This window comes from Megalopta genalis, chromosome 7, assembly GCF_051020955.1.
Source record: "Megalopta genalis isolate 19385.01 chromosome 7, iyMegGena1_principal, whole genome shotgun sequence".
Classification (NCBI taxonomy): Eukaryota; Metazoa; Arthropoda; class Insecta; order Hymenoptera; family Halictidae; genus Megalopta; species Megalopta genalis.
This window is the reverse complement of record NC_135019.1, coordinates 23,712,759-23,735,386: the sequence shown is the minus strand read 5'-3', so window position 1 is coordinate 23,735,386 and position 22,628 is coordinate 23,712,759. Positions and strand designations below refer to the sequence as shown.

The 22,628-nt window shown below is 36.3% G+C and overlaps 1 protein-coding gene across 2 annotated transcripts in view; it reads left to right on the top strand.

Annotated features, from left to right (window-relative positions):
• The window catches only part of LOC117225222 (uncharacterized), a 58,227-nt gene that overhangs the window by 23,770 nt on the left and 11,829 nt on the right, over positions 1–22,628 (top strand). The window contains exons 2-4 of one of the 2 annotated variants that reach the window (XM_033478593.2): positions 7,414–7,534; positions 10,059–10,237; positions 19,304–19,396. In XM_033478593.2, coding sequence (XP_033334484.2) covers positions 7,414–7,534; positions 10,059–10,237; positions 19,304–19,396 — 393 coding nt within the window. The remainder of the gene's footprint in view (positions 1–7,413; positions 7,535–10,058; positions 10,238–19,303; positions 19,397–22,628) is intronic. The other variant, XM_076523934.1, reaches the window with a different exon arrangement.

Genomic DNA, 22,628 nt, shown 5'->3' with positions numbered 1-22,628 from the left:
GCAGCCGCGGAATATCCACTTTCGAACCTTGTGTGCCCCGTGTCTCGGTTCGATGGACGATCGTAAACTCCCTCGCACTCGCGGCGACGTTAATAGCCTCCGGGGCCGAAATTGAATGACCGATTCGCCGATCGCCGTCCGAAATCATTTCCCGATAATCGCCACGGCCGCCGAAGCTGCGAAGAATTAAGCGTCCCCGATTCGTTCCCCTTTGGCGATGGATCCTAGAATTACTGATCAGTGCGATGCGGATTGCTAATGTCTCCCACGGGAGCTTAAGCTTGCCCGCCTTTGCGGCCTCCAGGAGCTTTAAAGCATCCGGGTTCATTAAGCGGGACTCTATCTTTTTACGCTGGAAGCTATTGATCTTTTTCCGAAAACGGAAAACTGTAACTTAGTCGAAACTGGATGTAGAATGTCGGAGATCTGCAATACAGATTATAAGCATTCGAACGATTTAACATCTTTGGAAAAATACAAATTTATCGGTTCCAACCGATTTTTCGCTGCTACAGTTGTTTCGTATTGCACTTACATTTTTATATGGAACATACAATCGTTACAATAAAAGTATTTCGTACATTTTGTAAGGTTTAATGTCTATCCTAAGTGCCATTTCTCGATACGTCAGTCTTTTGCTCGGTTTCCAATCATGCATATTCTCGACATCTACGTAATAATGAACAGTCAGAAATATAAACGAAACGTTAATGAAATTAGCTCTGCGAATGCCTAGAATATGCAAGGCTTTTATTACTGCTGAACATAGAGTACCGGACTAATTCATTTGGACACTCTTTAAAACGCAATATCTTTCTTAAAACTTAGACTAAACGTTTAGAATTTTTTTTAGATGATATTGAGACTAATCTACTAGACAATGACTATACTTTTTTTTTTAATTTTGCTATTACTTGGAATGAAAAAAGAAAATATGGTACTCGTGTTTTTTAACTTTTCTACCTGAGCGAAGATTTAAAAAATGCGTATTATAGATCTTGGTGACTTATATACGTACTGAACATTTCGTCGAAATCGATTAACTTTGAAATAAACTCTAAAGAATTAAGGATCACGAAAATCGCAGTTTTTGTCCGGATTTTTGACACTTCCGACCAATAACTGTCAAATATCTGCGGTTTTTTAAATCTTTCAACACTTGTAACTTGACTTTATGTTAACCAATTCCGATGAAATGTTCAGCATGCATTTAAGTCACCGAGATCTAAAGAACATATTTTTTAAATTTTCGTTAAAGGCTCGGACAAAAAAGTCAAAAAACACGAGTACTTTATTTTTTTGTCATTCCAAGTACTAGCAAAATTTAAAGAAAAAAAGCATTGTAGTCATTGTCTAGTGGACCAGTCCCACTGTAATTTCAAAAAACATTCTAGTTGTTTAATCCAACTTTTAGAAAAGATACTATATTTTAACCACTTAGCTGCGTCGATGTATTTTTAAAATAAATTTTGTATGCGTTTTGTCGATCATACTGGATGCAGTTTCGTCGGCAAGTTTTCGAAAATTATTCTAAAACGTGCGAAATTTATGAATATGTTTCACAAGCATTTTAACCTAAATCGTAGAAGGAGTATTTTCATTGTGAGATGTAAAATTCCCATTTCCTTATGACGTGTATACACGTCATCCGCAGCTAAAAGGTTAATCTACCGAGCTATGAAATTGACTACCGCGTGTTCCTTTATAAAATCAACAAGACTGAATTCTTTTATACCTTTCGCCATTCTTACCATAATGTAGGCTTGAGTAAAGGAATTTATTCAATCGCTTCTTGAGAAAGAGCGTACTTCATCATTTCAACAATCTGAAAATAGAGAACGTGAAACTTGTCGAAATGGTCAGCATAGATTATATTGCGTAGTCCTTATAACGTGTATACACATCGTCCACAGCTAAGAGGTTAAAGAGTGTTCGAAAAGATTTGTCCGGTACTGTATAATGGAGACATAAAACAAATGTAAAAAATATACCTATATCAGTTACTATCAAAACCCTATATTTTCCTCAACTTGCGATAATGTTCGAATACTTTTGAGCGGTACTGTATATTGTGTAAAAAAGATATATTGGTATATTGTATAAATAGGTATATTGTGTAAAAAATACCCTGTTTTATCGCAAATAGAACATGAACTATTCATTGAACATTGAACTACTATTAGTTATTCTGCAAATATTATAGATATGTTATTTCAACTAATATAAGTGATTTGCATTTTTTAGAGTTATTCATTTTTTACAGGTAGTATTGTCAACTTAAAAATCTGAAAAAATTCTCAAAAATTCACATCGATAATCGCGATGCGTCACATTTGTTTAAGAATTTGCGCATACATTTCAATAAGAAAAATCGATCGAAAACTGTTAAACCACGAACACCCAATAACTAATTCCATGGTCACGATATAAGGTTAAACTTTTACACAAAGTGTTTTCCTTTTACGATCTGTCGAATGTGCTCGTTTTTGACCATTTAGGGAAGAAGTTCGGAAACAGCATAACTTGACACATCGCTGGCAATGGATGCGCAAGCATTGCAGCAAAGTATTCGAATGACTTCGGTTTTTACGAAAGAAAAGTTTTGTAGAATGTTAGTCCGAAGTTTGGACGTCGCGGAAACTTCTGTTCGGATGTACTTACTTTCACTGGATTGACGTTAACTTAAAATCGATTTGAAATTGTCTTAAACCTTGTTCACAATCCTCGAACATATAAAACAATCTTTCATTGCGGAATTAAAAATGTAACTCTTAAATTAATTCAATTTACTTAGGATCTTTCACCAAGCAGTAGTTTCGAGAAAAAATGTCGTTATTCATTAACGCTTGTTAGATGATGTAATTATGATGTTACAATATTATTTCTTTGGTAAAAATGTGTTATGTTCCATAATTAAAGTACGAAGTTAACTTGCGACTATGAATCGCTGGACTCTTCACAATATCCAATTTGTCTGTAGCATGCATCCTAATTATTGTAAAAAATGTTTACACTAATGTTTCAAATAATTTGGAAACTGGTGATCGAAAGAAAAATGTCCATGTAAAATAAGTATGACACGATTCAGATGCCAAAGAATTGGATGTGATCTAACCAGGGAACATTTCCAAACGGAATACATTGCTAAACGTAAGTGGAACATTGTAGATAAAAAAGAATTACCTGTAAATTATTTTTCAACAAACTATATCATACTAAAATTTCATTAATATCTGTTACACTTGGAAATGTTCCCCTTTTTAATATAATTTGTCACTTTACGAGATTATCGAAAGCTCGCAGGTCGCGATTTTTCTACGAAGTGATTCGGGTTTTCGTCATAAATAGAGAGACGAAATACCTTGAAAAAAATATACGGTTTAAATTAGAATTGACCGTAAACGCGAGATGCGGAAAAAAGGAGCAGGTGCGGGCGAAAGATTCGATTTAGAGCTAATGGAACGTACGTGTCACAGAGTTTCCTCGAAGGGTACTGGCACAAAAAATATCGGCAGTTACATTTGTGTACGCCTTTAGTTCGGTCTCGTTCTGTTTCGCGGCGTTTCCGATATTATTTCCCTTGCTTTTCGAGAAATGGTTGGGTCATTTTGGAAAATATACGGAAGCCCATAAAATAAACGGTAACCATTTGTCTCACTGAATGTGATCTTCTCCGAAATTTCTTCTAAGAACTAGCAAGACATCCATTATTTTAAACATTTAACACTTTCCGCTCGAAGCTGCTTAACCTCCATAACGCAGACATTTCTTCGTACCTGATTTTTCCATTCTGTGTCAGATTTTTCATTTCGCTTATACGGAATTAATGCAATTTTTGCAATTTATTAATTACAAACTGATTTAGAAATGCAAACATAGTTGTGACTTGTGGCGGAGTAGTGAAGCCGGTTATTGTGCGCATTACTTTCGAGCATAATGAACCTTTTTTTTTATTTATTAAACTATGAAACCCCCTACGGGGTTATTAGCAATATACAATATTATTACATTTTACATTTGATTACATGGATCTTATTAGATACTGTATCTAGACATTGTTTCACGCTCAAGGATGTATATCATGTTTCTTAAAGAAATTGAAAATGATTAGCAGTGGTTGAATGTATGGTTTACATAAAAAGGCATCTATTGCGTAAGGAGGATGGAAACCAAGCTGGCAAAGTTTATGTATCATAGCATTTCTTTCGGTGTCATATGACTACCATATGACGTGATTTAGATCTCGCTCCAAACAATCACACCGACACATCGGATCATCGATAATGTTAATACGAGAAAGTGAAGAGACCTGATTCTAATGGTTTGTACGGCATTTGTTGGTCCAGGAAACAAAGTCTCTGGCAAGGTTCTTGTGTGCAAACCATTGTTTCGCACTCGGATTATAAAAATAGTTGAAGAACTTAGTAGCTTTGAATTTAGCATCTTCGAATAGCTGGTGTTCAATTTCAGATTTCGCTTGAATTTTAAAACTCTTAGTAAAATTGGAATGCAGAAATGCGATGTCAGGAGAGACATCCAGTTCGGTGACATCCACTTTTTCGTTGTAGGAAATCCCAACGTGAGCCGATATCCAGAAGAGATAAAGATTCTTTTTGCCGTGTTACTTATGTATTATTTTTTCTGATATCGAACACAAGGAGGTTAATTTTTACACTTAGAGAACTATTGGATAAATCCTGTAAGCCACTTAGGCAGTCAGAATAGATGGAGATATTTTTGTGAGGATAGTTGGTAGAGATTTTAATGGCTTTTTTAATTGCTAGAAATTCTGCGGAGAAAGTGGATATTTGATTATTAAGACCAAACAGAGCCGAGATGTTTAGATCTGGAGAAAAATATACTGAGCCAACGCCGTCGTTTCTATCTCTCCTGCTTCGTTCGTGAAAAAGGACATGGAAAGGCTTGCCACTTGATTCCTATTCGATAATATTATTTTTTCAACCTATATCTTCTCGAAAACGGAGCCTTAAATGAAAAAGTGTCACTCCTTTTTTTCGACTCATTTTTTTTGTCGTAGAATAAGTCCATATCTGGTTGTACCACCAGTTACATGACAGCCTGTATAAAACCGTTTATTACAAAAATTAATAAAGATTGGCACTGTAACTAAGTGTTTTATTATTTGGACGTTTGTTGAGTCTCTACTCTACACCAAAATTGTTGATTTTATGCTGAATCATTTTCAACGTTTACTTACAGCGCAGGACATTAAATTCTTATCATTCTTTCGTTAGGCACTGGCATTTCTATAAGAAATATTTATTACTAATAGAGTACATAAAAGGACAATACTGCAACGATGGATCAGATACAAGAGAAATACACTGTTTCTTACTTATGTACTAGTGTGCATATCGGTGTGCTGCTAAATTGCACACACTTCAAAAGAAAATAACAGTGACTGAAAACTTTCGTTTGTACAGTAAAATATTCAGACACATTGGGATTTTAAAATAATAATCCACAAAGCTCCTACAGTACTAAAAATCTGAAATTCCGTGGAAATTCTCTTATTATATTTGTCTTATTATAATTGCTACGCGTATTAATAGAATCCCCAATTAGTGGACGAATTGACGAGTATTCCGTTAACTTGTTTCATTGGAATACAGCTCGAATTTGATACGCGCTGAGAGTTTACGTTACGTTTAATCCTAATCCTCGAGATTATAATAATGAAGACAATAGATGGTATGTTGAGGAAATTGTACTCGATTCATACTGTATTGTTCGAATGTATTAAGATGTAGGCTAAGCATCACTGTTAATGATTTCAACGCGTCAATAGACATATTAAATTTTTCTATTCTTTTATTTTCTTTATTTGTTAATAAATTCTTGAATATATTTTTAAATACGTAACCACGTACTCTAAAATAGAAAACTCGTGAAACTAGTAAAAAAGAGTAAAAGGCTATTTAACAAATAGAAATGAAATAAATTACTAACTCTATCGTTGGAGGTGTATAAATATAAAATATCCACTAGAAACCGTATTTATCTATTCAGTTTTCGTGTGGTATTACAGAGTTTTTTTGCACAATTTTCGGCATTCAAGCACCGTGCACGGTTATCCGCGTGTCTGCGTCATTGAAAAGTGCTGTACGTCCGATGGTAAAACAAATGTAAATAAAAATTGCAATAAAATAGAGTGTTGTCTACGGGGCGTAGATATGGTGGCGCATGCAATGAATACAATTTCACAGTTGCTTTTACAAAAATAGCGGCGTAGCTTGCCCGCGTTCGGATATGTCCGAACCGACCGAACAGTCCGGAAATCATTGTCGGACATTAAATTTTATCGCCCGTGCTGGCTGCACTCGAATATATTCGCCGATTTGTCTTATGCCAATAAGCCTGCCCCCCGCTGGAAGGATAAATAAAACAGGGAGGACTGAAAGCGAAAAACAAAGTGGCGATACACAACGAGCAAAACAGATTCCGTTGAACTCGCTGGTTTACGAAATCCGCAGTTCTGCAAATATTCGATGACACGAGATTCCATTCGGATTATTCCTTGGACTTTTCAGTGCGCTGCTTGTTGCATAAGAAATTACTTGTTTGAGTTAACAGCGGTACAAGGGGTCACTGAACGCGACTAGTTGGTATCGTATTTAACAGTAACAAAAGGATTGTGCTCGATTTTTATTTCAAAACGCAGCTGGACATATCCAGACTTTGCTCGAAAAAGCATCTTGCCAGTCTTAACGATTGTGAAATAAGAAATCTAGAATCATTTCGGTTAAGTACCGAAAATCAACTCCAAAAATTATCACGATATCATAGTCAGTTCAATCAATAAAACCGAAACTAGAAAGTTAAAATTTACCATAGGAAATGTTAGTTTAACTCTTTTGTATTCCAAAATTCTAGCAACATTCAGTTCAATATATTACCATGAAAAAGAATTTTAAAATCTAATTAAAAATTAGTGTCACACCTGTATGGGACGGATGCGGAACTTAACGTGTTAGAAATTAAGAGCAGTATCTTTTATTTCTTAGAGAGACTAACTCTCTGAAAGAGAATTTAACGCTAACCATACCGAACGTTAAAAGTGGCTCGTCTCTGTGTTACCTTACACAAATTTATTTAGAATTCTTTTTTAATTTTTGTATTAATAGGTGTTGGAATGAATAAATTTTTTGAAGGATTTCCAGTGGCTGTGTCTTTATAATTGCAATAATTGTAGAATAAGAATTATCGAACCAATGGTACGATTAGATTTGACAGATGAAATCGAGATTTTGTTAAATAGATTCTTAAATGTTATGCGTGTGAATCATTCTACCAATTATTATACGACTATCGTCGTATTAGTATATCTTTTAAGAAGATCGAAGTGGGTCGCTTAATATCTGAATTATACAAATATCCTCTTTATTTTTCCAGCAACTGAGCAGAATTTCGATCTTCAATACAGAAGGAAGACCGTAGATGATAAGGATGGAGTGGAGATAACATGCGCAGCAGAAGGGCTATATCCAAAACCCACCCTGGATATATCCATCGAGTAAGTACTTCTCCAAGCTTACCAATCCGTGTAGTATATACTACGATAAACAGACGAATATCCTGATATTTCCAGATCATGAAACATCTAAATGTTCGTTAATTTATTAACGAATATATTTAGTTACGCAAGGTGTGTAAATAATGAGCGATTAGTATCATAAACCACCATCTTTACATTGGCATTCTGGCATTTCCCTACATATTACTGTCAGATACAAAAACATCAACAATGCTTTTTTTAAAATTTACACATCCTTATATTTATTAATAAACTGTACTCTAGAATAATATCTTAGAATGTAAAGGAAAGATATATATTTACCATATATAATCAATATTAATTTTATACGGTAATATAAACTCCTCAATTTTGCTTTGCAAAATCTTTATCTATTAGATTCAAAAACAGAGTTCGGAGCTATCAAATTGTTGAGAATAAAATGTTCATTGATATATCATAATTAGATTGCAGATTCTATACATTTATGATAAAAATGTTTAGATAAAATACGAAGGAACATTAGAAAAATTTCAGAACATTCTTATTTTCTCCTCAACTTATTTAAATTAGTGATTCTCTCAATGATTGATTTAGAAAATTTCTATATCCTATAAAAAAAATCCATAAATTAATCACAATAGCAGAATCCTCCAAGCAAATCCCACGATAAATTTCTATACTCGTCATCACGGCGCGGTTTGTAATTTTGTAAATGGTATCAGATTCGAATTATTATTTAAAGTACGCGCCATTAAGTATTGTTTTTAAATACTGGTTTCCTGTTTCACATTGCTCTTCGTAACACGTAATATCTAGCAAATATCAATTATAAGTGCTGTTGCGAAAACGCGGACAAAAGTCGTCCGATTTTAGCACCAGAAACTTCTCAGCGATAACAACGAATCCAGTGAAACAGTTCCGCAGACCTGTTATCTGTAATAATAAAACCGGAAACACAAAGCGCGGACAGCGGCACAACGGAGATTAAACCGCAGTGAACAAATATTATTATTATTGTTTTACACAATTATCAACGCCTCCAAATCACGGGGCAAGCGTGCGAAATTACGATGTAGAACTTCGTTCGAAATAAAACCCATTAATGGTCTATCAATACGGACTTAATAATTTAAAAATAACCCAATTTAAAACAAAAAATTGTGAATAATCGTTCGGCAATTTTATACGTGATAAGATAAGTCGAAAATTTGGAATGTAATTATTTTTATTTAATATTTTATTCTCACGAAAGTCGTCTTGAAACGTGTAAATAATTGATTGTGTGAAAACAACGGGTAATAACAATGCGATATTTTTTCGTAGAGTATCAAAAGTTATATAAAAAATATACGATCATAGTGTGTGCCAACTTGAGTCAAAAGTAAAGACAGATCACGCTTGTAAATACATACTTCTGATGTCAGATGAGAAACAACATTGTTAAACCAAGTCAGTCTTTCGTTTTGTTAAACAAACAATTATACAGCTCATTCGAAGCGAAACATTCACTACAGACTATGACATTTAACTATCGTGCAGTTTTCGATACTACGCAGAAATTAGCGACAAAAAGAAACAAATTATCTCGTGTGACTTCTTCGATACTCTATAATTTTAAATGTTTCCCAATATAGTCAGTAATTGCACGAGAAATATCTTCCTCATAGAACCAGAGTACACTTCATGTAATACATCCTGATACACCATTGTGTACAGAATTAAATAACATACTTGCAACTTCAGAAATAATGCGTATAGTCTTCGTGTTTATTATTATTATTATACTAGTTCTCAAAGAGTTAACCCTCAAGTAGTTTCACGGGCAGATTTATACCCCACGCGTAATATTTGTATTCATAACTTCGAAGCCATTGGTGCTTTGTCACTGGGATAAATGAATAAAATATAAATAAATATTATATTTCATTTATAATAAATATTTTACATTTTATTAATTTTCTTATAAAATATATAATAAATATTATGTTATATTTTATTGCGTTCGAAAATATATCAGTCTTCTCTTTTTTGCCTGAAACAATTGTTTCCGAATAAAAAGCCTGCAAAGATATTTGAAATACTCTTGAAACGGGTAGGAATCTGTCAGTCGATGCCACCCACGTAAGTCTAAACAGCGAAGGTGCCTGAAGGGTTAAGTACACATTTCGGAAGAAACACCCTATATATTTGTATATTATTCCGCAAAAAGAAAATTCAATTGTAAAGCAACCGAGCTAGTATTCCGTTCTTGTTCGACTTATTTTTTTGCTAGAATCGTCCCTTCGGCAGGAACCATTTTGCAAAACGGCCTGCACGTATGCGGCGCAAATGCCACGGTTCCGAGTGGATCCTCGCGTTGTCATCCCGGCATTGTCATCCGCGCGATTACTCGGACCGTTGGCATCGCGATGGTTAAAGGAGAGAATCGCGTGTCCTGTTTTCTGGCGGAACGGCCTGTATCGCGCGATGCTTCCTCTTTAACGCGGCCGTGATAATTTCGCAAACGTTGCTTCCCTTGCAGGGGTGTTGCGGCAAATATGACGACGCCCAGCGTTACCATGAGCAAGGACGGACTGTTCAATATCTTAAAACGAGCGACCTTACTGGACGAAGATTTACCGGAACCAGCGATCATCAAATGTTTGCTGGGTATACCGGAGGCGAGCTACAACACTTCCCGCAATACCGTCTACTACCGCGGTTAGTACAACGTTATTTTAATCTATCCTATCTATCTTTCTCTCTATCTCTGGTAACAATCCTGTCTTTCTCTCCGGCTGGAACCGGAAGTGTTCTGCGTTCGATAGTCGACAAGACGAAACTTTGGATTGGGAGGGGGCGGGGGAATGGGTCATCGCGCATTAATATGGAATATAGCATACTCCGCGTCAATCGACGATGTTTTACTCTTGCAAGGAAGCGTTCGTCGCCGATTCGACTCGTTTTTAATTGCAGTGGGCTAAAATAATCAATGACAGGTATTTGTTTTCTGTCGGAAATACATTTAGAGGAGGGAACAACACTAGGGAAATAAAAGTTTCGTTGTTTCATTTACGGACGCGGACAATAGTTTAAATGTATGTCTTAAAATTGCATAACTAAGTTAAAATCAAAATTAAATGAACGAACGAGTTGAACTTCTTTGATGCGATAGAAGGTTCAGTCTTCTGGAGAATTTGTAAACAAATTTTTGCAAAGATTGCAGTTGGGTAGAATGATGAGCATGTAACAAAAATTCAATTATAAATTCGATAATAACGTAAATTTATGAACGTTGAAAATTGGTTAACGTAGAGTAAAGCTACGATCATTTGATCGAAAATTGTGAAAAACTGCGGTTTCCGATATCTTTAATTGTTTCTAGCTCACAGCAACGTGTGACGATTTTGACAACATTTTAAACACACATGTGGGCTACAGAGACTTCTTTTTCCTTCCATTTAACTGCAATTTTTACAAAAAATTTTTTACACATTGTCTAATAGACTAGCAACTCAACAAAATTTAAGTTGTTTGGTCCAAATCTAGGAAAGTTATTCCGTTTTAGAAGGTGTCCATATATACATATTTGTCCACAACAGTATATTATTGATGCAATCGTTTTGGCTCGAATCGTTGATGAATACGATTTAATTGGTTTTATTGAACTATTTCATGGAACTAAACTACCTCTAATAGGCACCCAGATGTCTACAAATCGAGAAGAATCTGGAAAACATGTTTGTAACACAAGATAGATAAATTGACGTGTTTTTGGATTTAAAATGATTATTAATCTCATACATTTCATTACATTCTCACAAAAAAATGTAATTCAGCGTAATGAATATCATTAAATGTATTATTTTATAGGTAGATAGAGAAATAAAAAGCTTTTATTCCTCCTACAATGCACAAAAATAACGTCCGTCAAAAAACTATTCAGAACATAATGACTTCAACGACAAAAACACAATTTCCAAATCGTCGTAAACCTATCATATTATAATATTAAAAAGTAGTACACGCTCACAAAATTATTTAAGAAAATCGCACATCTGTATCGTTCGCAACGATTCGAAATGTTGTGCCCACACAAGTGAAGTAATATCTTCTCAACGACGTCTTCATGAGGAGTGTTGTTCCACTCTCGCGAAATGCTTTTCCACCGACGAAAGAAATACCTCTCACTCGCTAGGATACCTTCCTTGCTGACAGTTTCTATTACCTTCCTAACGATTTTGAAAAGTATGCTGATCCGTTAATTCCAAGATAAATATTCGCAAAGAGAAAGGGAATCCGATCGAAAGAGAATCAAGAACTAGAAGGGTTGCCGCAAGAATACTAACAGTATCGTGTCGATAACAATCACGTGCCACGTCGATTATTTTCTAAAACCATTCCGCAGAGTGGCCATAAAGGGTCAAGCGTGGGAGTGACGCTAAATAACGCAGACTCGAGCGGGGGCAACGTCGTTTTTATCCAAGAATGCGACGGCTGCCAATGTCAATAACACCGGAACACGATCTTTTAATCTCGAGAGTGCTTAAAATATCATTGTTGCGGCCTGGCTATTGGATTGCTATCCTGTTCCGTGTGTAATTTTCACTCCCGTGTGCACAGGTTTTCAGTGCGTATAAACAAGGCATGTCAATAACAAATTAAACGCCATCGACTGTTAGTAAATTCAGATTGTGACGCGTGCACCGGCTCATGTGTTACGTGTTTACGCGGGAGTCTGTCCGTCCGTGTGTGCATTCCAGTATGTATACATCTGTGTATTATTTGTACGTATGCGCGTGTGTATTCCTTTGTCTGCACGTGTATGCATATGTGCGCTCCGCACAGGACACCGGGCGTCATCGTCGAGAGTTCGAAAGCGATATCTTCCTTCGGCTCGCTAAATAAAACACCCTCTTTCCGCGTGTGTTTATTTGCGCGTGTCCGTATCGATACGCGTGTGTGCATGTGGTTCCGTGACGATGTACGTGTATATTCTTTTTTTTTTGCGTCAGCCACGGCGGTCTATCTTTCATGGGATGCAGAGATACGCGCGGGAAAACGTCGCGCTCTTCCGCGTTTCCGCTTCCGCGCGGGAAATATTGCAACGCGATGAAACGGACTTCCGTCAGGGAATATTTGGTTTCGACCGAATGAAAGCTTTTCAGGACATTTAATAAAGTAAAACGAGAAAAACACGGCTGCCGCCTGCTGACCTCTAACGTTCACGTCCGGCAAAAAAAAACGGGAGAAAATTACACGGTGCGCGGAACGTAACATGGAATTTGATCGAATTTATTGGATCGGAAAGTCCTTCGCCTGGATACAGAAATATTGATTCTGATGAATATTGCGATGTCTCAGGAGTCGCCGTAATGTTTGACGTTTCTGCCGCTGGCAGCACGACCGGTTTAATCCGCAATCGATTGCCGAATTAGCTGACCAAACAAGTTTTCGCGGATTTTCGGGTTTTCGGACACTGCGAAGATTGCTTGGTCACTTAATATTCAAAACGTAGATTATACTGTTCATTGCAGTGATTTGTTTTTAGTCCGTTCCAGAAGGTGTTTTATATGATTGCTATTTAGTGACTTTTTAACTCTCCGTGTGTGGATAAAGATTTTTTTACACACTAAGAATTACAACCAGCGATGAAAAGATAAAATGCCCCGTTAACTTAACAATTTTTTTTAATATGCGACGGTAATGATGTTTATTAAATCTACATTTTTTGCACTATTTTTGATCACAAGTTTTGATTATATCCAACTGAAACTTATGAACAAAAATAGTGCATATAATAAACCACATTACCGTTATACACCCTTATACGATCTTTGGTTAAAAATTGGCCAAATTTGACTAACGATAACACCGCGGAAAATTATCGTAGGATGATGGACTTTCCTTTAAATTAAAGCTTGAAACGTCTACTTTAAGAATCTGTTTCCGGCTTTTAAGTTTGATGCACCCTCGTCGCTGTAACCTCTAAATATGAGGTCATGTTTGTCACATTGAAAATTGCCAAACTCGCTAGAATGTAACATTTTTTTAGGAGATGCTGTTTTTATTCTTTCCCTTTAATTAAAAAGAAAGAAACGTAACCGCGTTTTTTTCACAAAGTTGCTGCACTTTAAAGTAGCCCTTACATTTTTGTCATGAATCACCTGCATTGATATTATCGGTAACTTTGCGAAATGAAATCGCAGTCACGTCTATTTTGTCCTAAATCAAAGGGGAAGGATCAAACTTCATTCGACTGTTAACCGCATATTAAACAAAAATTAAACAAAGTCTGTGCATTTCGTTAAACTTGTCAATTTTCAATAAGATAAAAAGGCCACACATCTGAAGGGTTGTAGTGGTGCATGAAACTTAAAATTCAGAAACATTATCTTAAACTCAATTCAAATTTTTATCAAAAATTTGTCTATGATATAATTTTTTCAGCAATATAAATAAAAATTTTCAAATTAATCATCTTATCTATCATCATTTTATTTAAGTAATGGTAAAAGTGAACAATTTTTTTGGTATTTTGCTATATTTTCGTATATTTGCAACTTCTGCGATAAGATTTACAATCCTGATGTCCCGTCGTCACTACGTCGACATTCGCCCTGAAAGAGTTAAAGCTAGTTAAAGCTAAAATACACTTTTGGAACCAATGCAATAATAATGATTTCCCATCACAATAGTCAAAATTCAAAAATTCAATACGTGATCAAACTTCCTTTTGGACATCAAGAATAGGTGAATAATTTAGCTGAGAGAAATTTCAATTTTATCGTGATCTGAAAATTTACCTGATATGAATGTGACAGAAAGTCTATGGAAATTATTGATACGTCAATCAGGTAACAGTCAAGAAATGTATGAATAATTATAATTAGATTACAGTAATAAAAACTATCAGCGTTCTTATTCGATTTTTGAGGATTCTGTCTGATGACGAAAGAAATTTTTCTCTTCATTCTGATGTTTATGGTTTAGCAAAGATTCGCAGTTGAGCTAGAATGGAACACATTTGATCTGTTAGAATATTTAAATATTCTTTGCCAGAAATTTAGATGCTAGGAGTAATATGAAGAAATATTGGTGATTATAGTTTTAAAAATTATAGAACACACGAAATCTTTGGTATATGTTATACAGTAACATACTTTACAATAACTTTACAATAAACATTGTAAACATATTTTACTAGCCAAAAAATAAAATTCTCAACCAAAGCTCACTAATTTCGTGATAGTTTGATTGCCTGCAGTAGACTCTGTTATCTCTCTGCTATTGGGTTGCACGGAGACTAATTTCGTTTCTGAAAAAAATTTAATTTCGTAAGACTGTTACAAAAGTACTTGATTCAGTATACCGCCGACAAAAATACAGGATCTTCTGTTTCTACGAGCATACGATTTCAAAGCTACCAGAAAAATATCAAACAGTTATGGAACAATGCATCATTAAATAATATTTACTAAACATTAAAAATCGTCATTGATTTTCTCGTGAAAGAACGAAATTACTTTCCGAACAACCTAATGGATTATGCATTTTTCTGCAGTGTAACAAATCAGAAGTTACATTGAACTTCATTCATTCCATAAAAATTCTTGCTGTATGTTACGTTAAACTACATTCTTTCCGTAAAAGTCTATTTTGCATTCGCTTTCTTCATAAACGAATGTATCAGTCTAATCATCCAAGTTCGCTGAATGCTGCGAATTCGATGTTGACAAAAAATATTCTCCTCGAGTTGGAGGAGGTTCACTCGGGATCTCGTTGTCGTTGACTATTGTACACGATCCGCAATTCTCAGTCGTGAGCAGATAACAAAAGTCACACGTGCAGGCTTGTCGGTAGTGGTTCGAGCAATCCGGCAGATCATCTGAATCCAGATCACAGCGTTTCGGTTTATTATACGTGTTCCATTATCCTTGCGGGCGTTCTATCCCCTACGATGACATTCCAGCGCCGGGAGTTCGGTTCAAAGGGCAAAGTCCCTAAGAGGCCGGCGTAGCCGCCACCGCCGCGTTCACGCCGAAGGGTCAAGTAGTGGGCGTCGACAGAGACTTGGCGTGTGCATCGCGTTTACTCACAGACGGCCGAGTATTTTGCGGGGAAACTTGTAGCCACGTCCTTCCTCTTGCCTCGTTATCATCTTGGTCAAAGAAGGGTTTTCAGCTCATCCGGTTGCAGAGGCCCGCGCTGCGGTCGCTCCGAGGAAAAGGACTAAATTACATGGGTTAAATTGCTTGTACTTCCAGCCGGCACGCCTTGCCTATTATCATCCAATTTTCTCCTTTGCGAACTAAATCTTCCTGGTTCCGTGGGATTCAGAGAAAAACACACACACACGCCCGCGCACCCGTAGATACGTAGAGATCGTGGGAACTACCGACGAGAGAGAGAGAGAGGGAGAGAGAGAGCCGTCTTGACGGTTTCAGAGAAAGGATCCTTCGTTAGCCAGCCGACCCACGTGTTTACCAATTTGCACCCGTCTGTTCGACACTCGAGCACGTGACGAGCATCGCGATCCGTTTCGGTGACTTTCGAGGGTCGGGGTTATTACTGATACGTACCACTCGGGAGGAGAACGGCCGAGTGGAACAGGTGTAAGCAAACGCCGACTGACGAACCAATCTCGCTTCGTTCACGGTCCTATTCCAATCATTCGATACGAGTGTCGCAAACATTTGTTCTTTCGTTTATTCAAAGTGCCGCTGACAAGGAACCTTGCCGAGTCGCTTGCCTCCCGTTTTGATAAAACTCTGCACGTGGAAGAATTCGATTTGAGGCTACCACCTGCAGTGGTACCTGCGCTCAAAAAATTAGCCACGTATCATGACTTCGGACGACGACTTTTATGAATATGTTATCAATAGACTGCGGATTTGATGCATTTATGACAAAAATGAATGACTGTAATTTCGAACAATCGACACGCTAGAAAAATCGGAGAATATCAAATGCATTGCTTCCAGCCTAGTGTAATTATTTACATGTCGAGTGTCGCATCAGTCACGTACGATTGACACTAATTTTCGACCAATCTTGAAAATTCATTTTTATTGTGCCATATTCGAATAAACTGAATTTATCTAGGACGTTTCGAATGCGAAAGCCTTCTAATGTCATCCACTATGATAAATTTTAACTTTCTAATTTCGGTTCAATTAATTAAATTGCTTTGACTTTGTGGGAATTTTAGTGATTGAACGTGATGCGAAAACAGTTCCGCCGTAATTCTTGATTTTTGCAACAATTGTAGACAATTTTTATTTTGCATAAAGATCTGCAGTTTAGTTATAAATAATGCGTAATTAAATATTGGATACTACTGACGTGACGATTGTTTTTAACTTATTTTGTTGTAAATATCAATCATTTTACGATATTTGGCTACAATTATACAGGGTGAGTCACCTAACACCTCATTTGTTGTTTTTAATGATTCGTCAAATGTTTTGAGGACAAAGCTGGATGGTTCAATGGGGATTACACGATGTCATAAAAGTAATTCTCCTTATTTTATTATTTTTTTTTTTAATATTAAGGTCGTCTTCATTTTTTAAAACGGGACCACTTCTTTTTTAACACGTACGACGATTAAAGTATAATGAAACTAGGCTAAAGCAAAATATAGGTTAGGTTTACCTCTTCAACAAAATTGCAAATTTCTATTGATCCAAGAGAATAGATATTTAATATTCCTTGTGAGTAATTGAATAGACTTCGTACGTTTAATATTCATTACTATATTGCGGAATTTTGTATAAAATAAAAATTGTTCGCATCTATCGCAAGATTGTTCCTGTCACTATTGTTTAGTACTTTCATGTGTCATCGTAGGGTATACCATAATTACACAATCCATGTGTATTATTGAGAAGATTATTTTAGAAAAGCTGAAGAGACAGATATAATATGTATATTAAAAATATATTATTTCTTTAGCTTACAGTGTTTAAATAATTCTTTATGTAGCTTACGTCTCCAAAATTGAAATTGCAGTCTCGTTTTCAGTTTAGTAATAAAATATGATGGAAGTATATCAAAGTACTAAAAACATACCGAAAAGGAACTTGCATAATTGTCCTAGAACATTTGCGAAAATGATAGCAAATCAAATTCGATCGAGCAGCAAAAACTTATCTTGTTATTAACACTAGGTTTACGGAACATTAAAAGCAGTATTTTATCTAACTTGAGAAAAGTGACAATAATATATTTATTCCGATTTCTAACAATTCCCCTATCTTTATATTTGCTCAAAGTGATCAATTTATTAGATAAATTCCTCATAAATAAAATCTCGATAATCGTAAGTTGAAAAGTTTGGAAACCGTTCTTTTGACCGGTCCCATAAACCTAGTGTTCATAGCTATGAAACAAGTTACTTCTTATCAGATATATTACAATTAAGAAAATTATTTTTCAAATCGTTGGAGTTGTTCAGAACTTGGGCTGTCACAGTTCTCCGCGAAGTAACTGGTGCTCCCTAAGACATCATTCCCTTTCACCTGGTTATCTCTCTCTCACTTTCAGTCGTCACAGAACTAGTATAATAAAATTAAGGGACTCCAGAAGTTCTTGCTGCATTATGTTGCGTAATATAGCGCTCGTTTAATGTCACGCCGAACCACCGGAGATTAATGATCGCGCCGCAGAGAATTCCCGCTAAAAATATTTGTTCTCCGTTACGCGTTTAAATAACCACAAATTCACAGTTTTCATTGGCAGAATTACCGTTCTCGCGGCGTTGTAAAAATTAATTCGTCATTAATAATTTGTGTCTGATGAAACATGTATAAACACCGTACAAGCAACATATATATGCCTAAAATACTATACCATTTAACGGCTTACGTGTAGCCCCTATTGCTTTACGTTTTATTTGTTCGTCCTACGTCTGCGTTATCGCATTAACTAACCTGCGATACGTGGTGCGAGTAACTACAATTATTTAATATTCGTAGGCATGCAAACATTGAATGCGATCTGAAATTTCCCGGTTTATTTGGTGTTGTTACAGTTTATATGTTCTGTTTGTTATTAACAAACCGTATTCTAAATGAGTGTTCTATTTCATAGTTCGAAACCAATGATAACATCTGTACAATACGACTAATAATTTCACAGTTCTGTGTTTCTAGATGGCAAACCTCAAATAGTTATTGACATTTAGTTAAGCAGCACTTCCGGTTTTCTATTTGCGTTTCAATGATGTGTCAACGAGTCAGGTTTTGTGTACAACAAAACTGCGACACATTTAAAATCTGTTTAATTCAATATTTCAAATACCTGCAATTAGTCACTTAAGAAAACAAATTTAAGTGCTGCCTATGAGATCCATGACAGTTGATAATCATACCATAACTTTTACATAACTCACTAAGCGATCAATAACAATCGATCGATTAAACAAACATTTCACCACAATCTATCTTAATACTTCTTCTATCTTACCACCTCTTAAAATGTTTCATATATTTCGTTTATATCGTATTTTGAGTGTGGTACGTGTTTTTTCATTTTTTTCTTACCGACCTAACCACGCGGCAACGTGAAAATGAAAGAACAGTAACCAATAACATGAAGATAAAAGCTCGAAACAATTAAGTAACTTTTTGTTTGTCCGTATCCACCATTAACATGACCGTCGATGCTGTTGTTGACCGTCCGGTACGAATGTATCACACTGAATTGTATAACACTGTTAACCAGTCCGTAGAAACATCTATGCTTACTACTTGATGGACGCGATATGTGGTGTTTGTTGTGCAGGACCGCCTACTACCCCTTCAACTGCTACAACGAAGCTGCTGCACATAATGGAGAACCAAGCGCTAGACAACTCAGAGCCTGGCAATGGTGGTGGTAAGGCTTGTAAATTTCTCCTCGTCTATTCACGGCATCACCACCATAAGCCACCATCGTTCATGAGATTTGGAAACTTTGACAAGATCGATAGTGTTGTCTTTCTTGCGTGCGAGAATTCCAATTCCCAAGCATTCCACGCTCGAATTTGCTCGTAACGCCTGAAAATCGCTTTAGTACCCCGGGGCCATCGTTTCTTAGCAAAGAATCCGAAGGATGCGCTGACAAAGAGCACACCGCCAACGATACGTTTTTCTGTCTTCTTGAAACCCCCCTCTCCCCAACCCCCTTGTTCAAGCTGAACGACTGGCTCAGGGAAATTCACGTGTATTCGCTGAAAGGATTATACTTTTCCCGAGCAAGAAGGGTACGTTCGAGGAAACCGGGAAACCGGGATGAATAGCGCATCCTGTCACAGTCGCTGCGCCTCGATGTTAGACTCCATTTTTTCGGTGACCGTTTCATTGGAAAATGTTTTAGAATGTTTGAACAATGGAGCCTCCACCGGCAAAAGGGGCGATCGGAATTTCTGTAAGATTACACGCAACAATAGCTGCACGATTACTGCTCGTTGCAGTCGCTTTTCAACAATGCGCTTCCGCTTCATCTGTCAACGACATCTGTGAATTATTGAAAAATTTACTAGCGAATCTTGATCCTTAAATTCTGTACCGGAATGTCAACCTTGTTGGAGACCATATTTTAAGCATTTATTGACGAGTAGTAATGAAGTTTTTAGTGAGACCAATGGAGAGGATTGAACAAGACTGTCCATTGAAAATGACAGAAATCATGTCTAACTATTCATTACTGAATAGTGGCGAAATTTTTAATGAGATCATTGAAAGAATTGAATAAGATGGCTCAATGAAAGTGTCCAAGAACATATTTAGATATTCATTCATGTATGCAATTTTTAATGAGATCGGTAACAGAATTATATAAGACTGGTACAAGTATTGCAAAGCATATCTATAAATGATCATCGATTAATATTAATGAAGTTTCGAGTGAGATCAAATAAGACAATTCATTCGAAGTATTAGAGACCATATTTAAGTATTCATTCATGAATAGTAATGAAGTTTTGAAGTTTTACCATATCTAAGTATTCATTGATGAGTATTAATTAAGTGTTTTCAGTGAGATTATTGAAAGAATTGAATAAAACTATTCATTGAAAGTGTTAGAGACCAAGTACTTGTTAATAAGTGTTACGGAAATTTTAATTGAATAGGAAAATTAAATGAAACTATTTGTTAAAAGTAAAACTAAATCAAAAGGTAGAGAACATAGCTCTTGCGATATTATAGAATATTTTAGAGGATCTTGTAAAGTAGATTTCGCGATGTTTTAGAAAATAGTATCCCAAAGTGGCTAAAAGTATTCTGAAAGTGATCGCGAAGAATACAAGCTTATACACGTGAATTTCGTTTCAGCGTAAAAGCTCGTTCGCTTCTAACCACATTTCGAGCTTACCTTTGGCATCGTGTTTTTTGCACCTCATTGCACTTTGACACCTGTTCTGAGGCACCAACGCTGCTCTAATAATGCTCTGATAATGTTAGAATAGTCCTAGGTGCAATCATAAGTACTTTTCCAGGTTTCACTTGCTTGCCTTTAATCTCCGATCTTATCTCCGTCCTAACGGTGCGAGGTAAAGGGACAAGTTAATTGTAAAATATTCATTTAAGTCCGTTCCTATTTAGAAACAATTCTATCTACATTTTAAACATGGAAGAGCGCAAGGTAAATATTCACTTGGTTTATTTCGAGCGACGCTGCTTAACCGCATCGACCGCGGTTTCGATTTGCATTCCATTTCTGACTTACGTTTGGAGACGAAGAAATGTACGAGGATAATTGAAGGCGATGCAAAAAAGAAGTCTAGATCGAAAGTAACGGGAGTTGGTCCGAACGTTAACGAATTTTATGAGTATTTCAATATCGAAAAAGTTAGTGGCAAGGCGAAGCCTTTATTAATTTCGCTTGAGAAGAGTGGCACAACTTAACATGTTTCGTTAAAAAATATTAGCAATTGCTTTTCATTTATTTGTATGAATCGACGACCAATTCGACCGTCGGAAATTTCTCGGACGATAGTTCCAAATTCCGTACTCGTGGAGCATCAATAACAAGCGTGACACGCTTTACTCTGCCATTAACACTCTCGTTTTGTATTGACAATTAAAACGGTTATGCGCTAATTATGTCAGTTACGCCGGCAAATTAATTTGCACACCGTGTGACACGTAACGCGGCACAATTCTAGACTTAGTAAATAAATAAACAAGAGCCGGTTCCCTCGGCGGGGCTGGTAATTAAACTACGTTTCTTCATAAATATTCTACCAGGATTAATGTTTGGAGAAATCTACACGCAGCAAATGAGCTCTGTAGGAACACTAACTGCTTTCAGAGAAATGAAATGCAAACAATCATCGAATAAACGTGCCAGGAATTTGCCTTAGTACTCGACACGACAACCTCTTCTTTCATTGAACAACTTCAGACGACGTGGAAAAATCTAGGCGTACATTCATCCGTAATTAGCTACGATTATCAATGAGCAGACCGAGCTACAGGAAACGATTCAATCATCGGATTAAACAAGGGATTTGTAACGTTGGTGTAATAGTATCGGGGCGTGGAGGTTTATGCAAATTTGTGTCATACGTATTACAAAGATCGATTAACCTTCGAAATTTGTAGACGTATAAAATTTGCAGCCTTTCGAAGTAATCGTTAAAAGATTTCTCGACTGCCAGGGATTCTAGTCCACAGATCGTGTGTTTTAGGCATGTAGCGTGATCGGACTGTTTTCAAAACGATATCTTCTCCGCGAAATTTATGGCAACGAGTACTCGGCCCTAACGAAGTACTTTAAAAACGGGATATTCGAGTTCCGTGACCGATATTATAAACGAATCACCCGGAATCCACTTCGCCAATCGATTCTTCATGATGCAATATTGCCTATGTTGCATTCCTCATTTCCTCAGCAGAAGTCTTATTTCCTTTCACGCGGCACAGGCAAAAAGAAGTCAGCGTTTTTCGTGTAATCATTGACTACTTTCGTCGTTTCTTCAGCGGCGCTGATGTATGAATAATTCTTTATTCGAATAGATTATTCGTATAATAATTTATTTCAATAAATTATTCACAAAATTCTTTATTCGAATAAATTATTCGTACAGTTCTTTATTCGAATAATAAAGCGAATAATTGTTGAC